This window comes from Bombina bombina, chromosome 6 (genome assembly GCF_027579735.1).
Source record: "Bombina bombina isolate aBomBom1 chromosome 6, aBomBom1.pri, whole genome shotgun sequence".
Taxonomy (NCBI): domain Eukaryota; kingdom Metazoa; phylum Chordata; class Amphibia; order Anura; family Bombinatoridae; genus Bombina; species Bombina bombina.
The window spans coordinates 697,358,140-697,369,428 of record NC_069504.1 but is presented as its reverse complement, the minus strand read 5'-3'; the positions used below and the strand labels follow the sequence as shown (position 1 = coordinate 697,369,428).

At 36.4% G+C, this 11,289-nt stretch overlaps 1 protein-coding gene across 1 annotated transcript; it reads left to right on the top strand.

The window, feature by feature from the left end:
• The first annotated feature begins 5,932 nt into the window (after positions 1 to 5,932).
• Positions 5,933 to 7,042, top strand: LOC128664571 (neuropeptide Y receptor type 1-like). Its single transcript, XM_053719389.1, has one exon. The coding sequence runs from the start codon at positions 5,933 to 5,935 to the stop codon at positions 7,040 to 7,042; it is 1,110 nt and encodes a 369-aa protein (XP_053575364.1).
• The last annotated feature ends 4,247 nt before the right edge of the window (positions 7,043 to 11,289 follow it).

Sequence of the window (11,289 nt, the reverse complement as noted above, 5' to 3'; positions counted from 1 at the left end):
TTCAACAGCTATTCCACTCATTTATTTGGAGGGGTGGACAACCCAGAATAAACAAAATAACAATGATGCGCTCGAGAGAACGGGGAGGGTTGGGTGTACCAGACATTGCTCTTTATAGGACGGCTATTTTCCTTCAACGTATATTGGATTGGAGGACCCATAAAACACAAAAGAGATGGATAGAGATAGAACAAAATTTAAACCCAGAAACACCTCTTTCAGCCGTCTGCTGGCATCCAAACTTCCACTCGCTTACCAAAAACATTGCAAATCCGATAACCAGAGAAACACTAGAACAATGGCATTATGCAAATAGAATAAACCCACTTCTCTCTTCCAACCCCTCACCTTTGACGTCACTGACCCATAACAGTGAATTTTCAGTTACTGATCTTAGTGGGGCATGTGGGCTGGACGGAAATATTATTGAAATAGAACTGCACCAGATATCTAGCCATGACCAGCTAATGTCCCAAACACTCCTACAGGATCAGGGCTTCTCGTTATTCCAGAACTGGTTCAACTACAGACGGACTCGCCACTACATACTGACCCACAAATATTGCAACAACATGCTAAGACCCCTTACGAACCTCGAGAAATTATATACGGCAAAACATCCACAACAGCACACTCTATCCAGGATATATTCTATCCTAACACAGCCGCCACCAGGTGCCCTTCCCCCCTCAATTGAGTCGTGGGAAAGAGAACTTGGTACTATAATTCTCCCACATACAGCAGCAGATATTTTCAGAAACACCAAGTCCTCCTCTTCTTCAGCTTACCTGGTTGAATTAAATTACAAAATACTACATAACTGGTATCTTACTCCCAAACGCCTGCACAGACTTTACCCAACAATCCCAAATAGGTGCTGGAGGTGCGGACACACTGGCAGTGGCATGGGTCACATGTGGTGGTGGTGCAACGTTATCAACCAACTTTGGAGAAATTGTATTGGAGAAATGGAGAAGGCTCTGGAGTGCACACTCCCTTTAGACCCCCTAGTCTTCCTACTTAATAAGTTTAAGAAATTGACCTCTAAAGCCCACCAAATTTTATTCCAAATAATGATAAATAGCGTTAAATCCATTATAGCCAAACAGTGGAAACTACACACTCCCCCAAACCCTCAGAGGTGGAGAGATAAAGTATCTGAACTAATTGAACTTGAGGAGTTTAGTTCATACAAAAATAACAATAGAGATCCGTTCATAGAGGCCCATGCCCTCTGGGATCACTACCTTTCACACATAAATGAGAGACCAGACATAAACCGGCGGCCCGGAGTGGACACGCCGCAGACAGGACGACCCTTGATCGATATTTAATAGAAAGGTTAGACCTACCTATGTGTTATAATCTAGAATTTTTCTTCTGTACTTTTACTTCACTTAATATGCGAGAATCATTTGTGAAATTTAATATGTTCCACAGGTATAAGCCAAATTGGACCATGTCTCTTCTTTTCTTTTTCTTTCTCAAACATTTATGACGGTTTTCTTTACCATGTGTACCAATCTACTCTTATGGCTTGTATTATGCTTGATTTATTTTCAATAAAAAGAACTTGGAATAAAAGGACAGTAAACGTCAAAAATAAAGTTTCATTATTCAGATAGATCATACAATTTAAAATAAAAAGTTTCCAATTTATTTTGATTACCAAATTTGCTTTGTTTTCTTGGTATCATTTGTTGAACAGTAAACCTTGGTAGGCTATTAGGAACTCAGGAGTATAAAAAATTTAAATGTGCATGAGTGAGTTTCAACTTTAGAAGTCATGAACATAAAACCAGTTGAAGGGATAGAGAGGTCAAAACTGAAATGTGCATGGGTGCATTTCAATTTTAAATAAAAGCATTTATTCAATATACTTTTATTAGCAAAAATAGGAAAAACTATTACTGTTTTTAAGCAGCACACGCAGATATGCTGTGATTTCTCCATGCACCAGCATCCAAAAAACGACACCTTCTCAAAGAGTCAGCAGTGGCTATTATGACACAAATGACACTAACGCAATACACACCACCACCTGCGTCTGAGTAGACATGGTGTTTGAATTCTGAATCTCTATTCACATGTAAAATATGTGCGTATGCCTCTGAAACAGTAATACATTTTACAAGAAGCAATTTTGCTAATGGAAGTATATTGCAAAAATGCTTTTATTTAAAATTTAAATACACCCATACACATGTCAGATTTAGCCTCTCTATCCCTTAAAGGGACAGTATACACCCATTTTCATATAACTGCATGTAATAGACACTACTATAAAGAAAAATATGCACAGATACTGATTTAAAAATCCAGTATAATTTATTTTAAAAACTTACTTCGGGGGGCATGTTGGGGCAGCCTTGGAACTGCTCCATTTACAACTACGTGCAATGGAGGAAATCTTTAACGTTTTTCAAGATCTTTTTGAGGACTTTGAGCGCACAATAAGCCAATGACTGGATGCCCTTTCTTTAAAATTACAGATGGAGAGAGCTCTATTAAGGCCTAATAAAGCAAGGCCTAATATACCATCTGCTAGATTAACAGTAGAGCAGCTTCCTAAGCAGAGGGCACTAATGGATGGGGGCTAATAAAACTTCACCAGTTGTGTAGGAGAAGGGAAGGATGATCTAGCTCCTTTGGCTCCTGAATTATTGTGTCCCATGATCCCAAGGGGAGATCTGGCTACAGAGAGCCACAGGGGATATAGAGAAGACCTACCTAGGCCACAGCAGTTCGATGACAGAGTGGAAAAAGTTGTCCCACATTAGGACTCTCAGATACAGCTGAGAAAGGAGGGCCTCTGCCTGTCCAATGCGGAGGGGAGTGCAGCCGGCTCCCCTGCGTGTACTTTGGATTCACTGCCGAGTTTGGTAGATGCGGTTATGGTAGCCCAAAAGTGTCAGCTTCAAATCGAGTTGCCAGAGATCCGGGACTGTTAATGCTGGGCAACATACTCCACACATTGGGAGCTGTCAGATCAGAAGGTTGTGGCGGGTCGTACAAGTGATGCTTTCTATGCAAATTTCTTATGGATGACCACACGTAAGCAATGGACATAGTCTACCTTTTACTTTTGGATTGGAGACTTAAACTGCTGTTTCACTTTCCTGGTCCCCCATGTACGTTATTGTTGATGTCCTGCCTCTGCAGGTCCAGAGTGAGCTAAGATATTCCAGCAGAGACACTTATAATTATGGTCATTTGTTTGGTTAATCAGAGATTTAAAAAATATAATTCCTATAACCCCATAGAATGCCCTGTGTATGGGACCTCCATTTAGGAGGTCCATGAGAAACCATTATAGATTATTTGGGCTAAATTCTAGAACTGGAGTGGGTTAAGTTTTTAACAGGGACGCTTACTTTAATGGTTACTTGTCTAGCCTAATCAAGCTTTTCTCCACAGAATCCTGTATACTTATTTGTCTGATGTTATATGCAAGATCCCTTCCTTAATGGTAAAACTCTTTATACACTTTAGTAGTTTTGCTCAGTTTGTGCATAGTCACAGTACCTTTCCACTAAGCTTCGTTATACTGCCTCACAGGGTTTATTTACTAGCATATCCTATAGTCCTGGTCTAGTATTTCATCTAGGACTGTTCAGGTCCAGAGACCTTATTTTGGGGATAATAATCCACTACCTAAAATAACATATTATTTCAATTTTTGAGCAATACTCTCCTATATCATATCTACTCAACCTTTATCTATGACAGCTGAAAAAGATGCCAGTAGCCACATAAACTGAGGGATTTCTGCTGATTTTGTATCTTGAAAGCCAGCTGCAGTATACTCTTCCTATTTTGACTATATGAATCTAGGTCAGAATTACCTCTATAGAGTATTCTAGGTCTATAAGTGAGTGACCATATTTGCTTTGACTTAGTTATTTACTAAAGTCTTAATTTCCCTATATATTATATAATATAGTTAACCGAGTATATTGCAACATAATAGTGGCTTCCTTTTCTTTTCTTTTGCCATAACCAAACTGTAAGCAACTATTAGTCTGTATCCTCTAAAGTCTATAATATTGTTTAAACTATGTGGGTTATCCAATGTATTATATTGCAAGCAATTTTTTTTTTTACTAGAAATGTTTATCTTAGTAAAATATGTTAGTTCAGTATTATATGCCAGTATTGCCTGTTAACTAGTCAGATGTTGATGACAGTACATGTTTTTTTTTTTTTTTTTGAATATTTGTTTGGACCATATATTTTTATGATGCCAGGGGGCTGTTACTGGTTGTTAGACATTATGCTCACTTGTCCTTAGTCCTTTGTTGCCTATATCGGCCCCTTGACATTACTACATATATATTAAGCATATGTTATATAACTTCAATACTTGTATCACTTTGGATAGAAATTAGTTTACTTTCAAGGGCAGAATAGGTTGCATTGTTGATATATATTGTTTTTCGAGCTTCAATCATACGTAGTTATATTTTATCTAGCATGCCCCCTATTATAGTATTATAGACCTAATACTATGTTACCGATGTCGGATACCACAGTCTTTAAAAAGTTTTATCTAGAAATTTGATATGTTATTCCCAAGGTCCAAAAGCGGCCTTATAGTTTATTATTTTGTACTCCTGTTTGGAATGGGTCCACGAGTGGCCCTGATAGTTTCCCCCAATCCTTGCCCCTCATTCATATCCAACACCTATGGCCCAAGAGTGGTCATTAATATCTAACTGGGGTGTGCTTATCTTATCATTTTTGTTCATGTTAAGGGGCGCTTAGACAGAGAATAGAAATTGTGGAGGAAGAAGAAAAAATTAGGTTTTAAATGTGTTTTTTTCCTTCTTTTAGTTCTGCATATGATCCTACTGATGCTCTTGGCACAGTTAGTATGTCGGGTATGTTGTAAAGATTTAAAAATGCTGCAGAACGTGATGTTTCTACACTTTCGTATATGTGTAACTCTTCTGACATTGTGCAGACCCTCTAACTTGTACCGTTGTCTTTTACTGGTGTATAATGTCTGTACTTATTTTAGTTAACCTCAATAAAAAATATTTTTAAAGAAACAAAACAAAAAAAAACTTACTTTGAAGATCACAGTTTAGCACTGTTGATTAGGTTAGGCTGGGACAGCCAGTGAAAGGGTCTGGGTAAACAAAAAGAGCAGACACTCCCCAGCTCTCCCCCTCCCTGCATAGGAAAAGACAGATAACATAAACAGGAGCCTGCAGGAGTCTGTAAAATGCGTGTATACATCTGACACTGTGGGGCTTGGTTAGGAGTCAGCACAATGTTCTCAAGCAAAACTATACATTTTTATAAAAACACTCTATATAAATGGATCATCTACAAAAAATCTAGTGTACAATGTCCCTTTAAACTGGTTCCATGCTCATGACAAGAACAGGTCATCATGCAAATCTCTGCCTGTGCGCTCATAATGACCCGTTCTCATCATGAAGGTGGATTGTCAATCAGATTCTGTTGTCTGTGATCCTCCGCACTGAATGTGCAGCACTCCTAAGGCTACATAGAAGTAACGGTTATGTCACCACAAACATGGGATCATGAAGTGACCAGCAGTAAAGGCAGCTGGATGGGGGGAAGTTGTTTAAACTCCTCTATCTCAGCACATTTACTAGCTGTTGTGATGTATTGCTCTAGTCAAATGGACGCTACCTAAGTATGCTTTTGCACAAGGAATGTCATGAGAACAAAGCAAATTTGATACTAGAAGTAGATTGGAAACTGTATTCCTGTGAAATAAAAATGGAGTTCCATGTTCCTTTAATCTTCATAGTTAGTGATATGCTGTTGAATAGATTTTTTATATTCACAAATTTACAGTAATTGTGCTTACATGTTAAAATATCAAGATAAACATGCATACATAAATAACATTGCTCCCTTCTGCAGGTCTATACTGGGGAACATCCCATTCCAAAAGATGGAGGACTACTTAGGACTCTTCTACCTTAACATATCTGCACGTCTGGGCCCCAACTGGAATGGTGAAGATCCCTGCACTGACTCGGTGGGCAATGTGACCTTCCTTGTGGTGGCTTACAGTGCCTTGATTGCCATAGGGCTCATTGGAAACTCTTGTCTAGTTTTCGTAATTGCTCGCCAGCGGGAGATGCGCAACGTCACCAACATCTTCATTGCCAACTTGTCCTGCTCTGACATTCTCATGGCACTTGTTTGTTTGCCTGTTACTGTTATCTACACTCTAATGAACCGCTGGATTCTAGGAGAGGCATTATGTAAAGTGACACCTTTTGTACAGTGTATTTCTGTCACTGTCTCTGTGCTTTCACTGGTACTCATTGCTTTGGAAAGGCATCAGCTCATCATACATCCAACAGGTTGGAAGCCATTACCTTGGCATGCTTATCTTGCTGTGGCTGTGACATGGGCTGTATCCTGCTTCATCTCCTTGCCATTCCTTTCCTTCAGCATCCTCACCAAGCACCCATTTCAGAATCTTTCATTGCCGTTTGATCCCTTCATTGACCATTTTGTCTGCACGGATAGCTGGCCCTCTGAAAACCACCGTCTGGCCTACACTACCTGCCTCTTGCTGTTCCAGTATTGCCTACCCTTACTTCTTATTCTACTTTGTTACCTGCGCATCTTCTTGCGACTACGCAGGAGGAGGGATGTGGTGGAGAGAGCAAGTGGCGGAGATGGAGGTCGAAGGGGAGGCCACCGTAGAGTCAATATCATGTTGCTTTCCATAGTGGTGGCATTTGGTCTCTGTTGGCTTCCTCTCACAGTTTTCAATGCTCTATTTGACTGGGACCATGAGCAGATTTCAACCTGTTATCACAATCTTATCTTTTCACTCTGTCACCTGGCAGCCATGGCGTCAACTTGTGTTAATCCGGTCATGTATGGCTTTCTCAACAGCAATTTCCAAAAAGAAGTGAAGACACTGCTGCTTCGCTGCCGCTGTGCAGGCGGAAGAGACCGGTATGAGAGTTTTCCACTCTCCACTGTTAGTACAGAGGTGTCCAAAGCATCACTTCAGAGTGTCACCAATGGAAACACTGCATAAGGGTATAAAGGACAGACTGATAGAAGAGGGTTCCACAGTTTGGATATCTACCTCACACAATGAGGTTGTAACCTATTTATTAAATAGATGCGAGGGTCATTCATAATGCTGCTTCACAGGGGGGGGGGGGAATTCTCACCAGTTTTACACTAATCTGTGCCATTGTGAGGCCAGATCAATCTTTTTACCATTATAGAACCACATCCGATTTCAATTGTGTCATAAACTTTATTTTACTTTTTTTTTCTCCTTACATTGTGTACAGATTTTTGTCCACCTTTCTAAACTCAACCTCAGCTTATTTGCTTTTAAATATAGAAGAAAACTCTTGGTCCATGTATATTGTATTTCTTCTACAAACAGATCTCTCTTAACCCTTTAAGGACACAGCTTTCAGTTTGCTCAATGGTTTTATGATGGAAAAAATCTGTCATATGTCCTTAAGAGGTTAAAAAACCTTATGAATGTGAGAGATATTAACACAGTAACAGTTAAATGTTAACTAAAGTTCTTTGGCTTAAAGTGACTAAAAGTTAGAAGGTGATAAACATCTTGAATATAGTTCATGAAAGATAGATCAAGTGGTTCTCATATTTATATTTTTCCTGAAATTTAAAAATTGGAGAATTTTTTTTAATTTAAACATTTATTACAATAAAAACTAAAATACAATTACATTTTAAAAGACAGATTTTATGTTTTCTCTTAAATTCTAAATTGATCTTTTTTGTAATTTTGACTAAATCTATACACATAATATAAAGAAATTAATTTAGCCACACCATTTAAAGTTGAGTGACTACCACTAATAAAAGAAGTCATATATATATATATATATATATATATATATATATATATACAGTATATATATATATATATAAATATTTATATATATATATATATATATATATATATATATATAACCATATTACCTGGAGATTCATTATCAAATGCCTGTCTCTGCCCCCCAATACCTTGATAATCAGAGATGAGCATATGTGCTAAAAGTATAGTTTGTTTGTTAGAACAATCGAAAGTTGATAATAATTAAAATCCATTAAAATTTGGTAAACAAATGTTATTTCCGGTTTTCGAATGTTACTTTAGTTTTCGAATGTTTATAATTAGATTGATTATCCACATTCGAAATTTCTAATGTAACATTCAATTTATCAAATACTATTCAGAAGTTCAATACTTTATGTGGTATTCAGTAAATTAATACATAATAGATATAAATATATAAATTCAAATGTTTTTATTACGAATATTGCATAATTCAAATATTATATTTAAAGAGAGCATTAGAAATACTATTACAAATATATTAATTAGAATTTTCGAATTTGAATATCGCATAATTCGAATGGAATTAGTAGAAAAATTTGAATTGAATATTACATTTAAAGAAAGCATTAGAAATACTATTACATTAAACGAATGTTAGAATGGTGTACAAATATTTGAAATCCGAAACAAACGATGGAATGTGTTAAAATTTGTTTAATTTTTCAAATGTTGCAAAACATTCGCCCATCCCTATTGATAATAAACAACATTATTATATTATATATATATTATTCAATGTGCCAACATTAGATTCAAGTGAGGAATCCCACCTGTGACCCCAAAAACTATGTGTGCCTATGTTTACATGTACTCAGAGATGTTTTATATACCTTTTATATACTCAAATACTTAGTTATTGTGGAGTATATCTGTCTGTCATTAGACCTATAGAGAATTGCTGGACTGTGCAACAAGGGGGGGATAACCAATCATCTCTCTGTGTGTTTTTTTGCATAAGGATATTGCAGGTTATGAGAGTGCAGACTTAACCTGCAACTACACCTGCACCTGTATAGTGTAAGCATAATGGGGTCCATTTCATTACATGTGTACATTTTACCAATTCAAGAACATCTTGTTGGATATGATGCAGATTTGCATTAAAGGGACAGTCTACACCATATTTTTTTTTTTTATAATCCCTTTATTACCCATTCCCTAATTTTGCATAACAAACGCAGTTATATGAATATACTTTTTACCTTTGTGATTACCTTGTATCTAAGCATCTTCTTACAGCCCCCTGATCACGACTTTTAATTATTATCTATTGACTTGCATTTTAGCCAATTAGTGCTGTGTTGTGCTGACTCTTAAATAACTCCACGGGCGTGAACACAATGTTATCTATATGGCCCACATGAACTAGCAGTCTCCTGTTGTGAAAAGTTAATTAAAAAAGCATGTGATAAGAGGCTGTCTATAGTTGCTTAGACACAAGCAGAAATCTAGAGGTTTAAATGTTATAAAGTATATTAATATAACAATGTTGGTTGTGCAAAGCTGGGGAATGGATAGTAAAGGTGTTATCTATATTTTTAAACAATAACAATTTTAGTGTTGACTGTCCCTTTAAATACAGAACAAAATGCTGTTGTCTATCTGAAACTTGTAAGTACTTACCTGTATATAACATATTTAAAATGTAAATCTCATATCTTCTATATCTGCATATACACTGAACATGCTAGCACTTTGTAAATTATGTATATTGTGTACTAATAACTTTTTTTCCAAACCCAGCTCTTACATAGCCATAAAAACACACATTAAATGGTAGGAACGGAAGGGATGAAAAACGTTCTGAATTTATTAAACAAAGAACAGAATTATCAACACATTTATAGTCCCTTATTTCCCATGAATATTGTTATAGAGTCATGTAATATAATAATAATAATAAAAAAAATGATCACAATATATTATAAGGAAATAATTGTAATATAATTTAATTGTATATTGTTTCATCTATCTATCTATCTATCTATCTATCCATCTATCCATCTATCTTATCAAGTCCATTTTCACTGTGATTTAATCAAGTTGTGCAGTATAATTACATTAACTGATGACCTCATTCTGTGTATGCTATTACTTGAATTTGTGACATTTTTCAGATGAAGGTTTGAAACTGTGCGTGACTCCCTCAACAATTTATCAAGTGCTTGTTAAATCCCTAGTCTTAGATAGATGAAAATGCCACATGCTAATTTTAGACACTGTATCGGATTAGAGAATTTAAAGGGACATTAAAGTGATGTATGAACTTAAATGCATCACTTCAATGTCCCTATGAGGACTACAGTACAGTCAAGCATTTAAAACAAGCTTGTTTCATTCATGCATATCTCAGACAGAACCTACCTTGTACTTACAGCCTCAATATATTTTTAGCTTATTATTTGTTTGTGTTTTTTAAGAATGTATTACTAAAGTCATGAGATTTATGCCCTTTAGTTTAAACGTGGAGCAACACCGGTGTTATGTATTAATGAAAAACTATAGCATTAGCCTTATGACTCTGTGCTGAACGTTCCTTTAGCCCTTCACTGTACCAATGCCTATACTGCACTTTTACAGTGCAAATGATGTGATATAATCATGTGAGGCTGGATGGCTATATTTTGTGTGCTATATAATAGTATTACCATGTTTATAGGTCTGACACACGCATTATCCGTTCTGCATATAACAGTAAGGCCTGACATGCTATACTTGAGATCTACTTATAGAGTGGTAGTGTAACTCCAAATGCTACATATGTTGGTATTGACAGTGGCCTAGATACATTGTAATTGTAAGTTTAGATACTGGCCCATTTTTGGTGAACAACCTGGGTTGTTCTTGCTGATTGGTGGATAAATTCATCCACCAATGAAAAAGTGCTGTCCAGAGTACTGAAAAAATAAGCTTAGATGCATTCTTTTTCAAATAAAGATAGCAAGAGAATGAAGAAAAATTGATAATAGGAGTAAATTAGATAGTTGCTTAAAATTGCATGCTCTATCTGAATCACGAAAGAAAAAATTTGGGTTCACTGTCCCTTTAAGGATAAGTAAAGCAAACATTACATGGTCTAACACATGTAATTTGTGTAGTAAAATGTCCCTGTAAAGGAATACTTAAATGAAAACTTCTGAACTTTTCTGTGGACAGATAGGCTGGACACAGGAGTTACAACTAGGGCCTGCCAATCAGCTCAATGGTTTTCTATCATTTTTCAAATGTAAAAATAATATGATTTAAGCATCTTGACTTCTTACTGCTAGCAATATGCAAAAACCATATAAGGCTGATTAGTTTAAATTAAACTGTGCTTGTTTCTTTCCCTTTAAATCTTGGTTTAATGGCATGCTGCCAGCTCCCAGCTTCAATATTAAGAAAGCATTTGAATGATG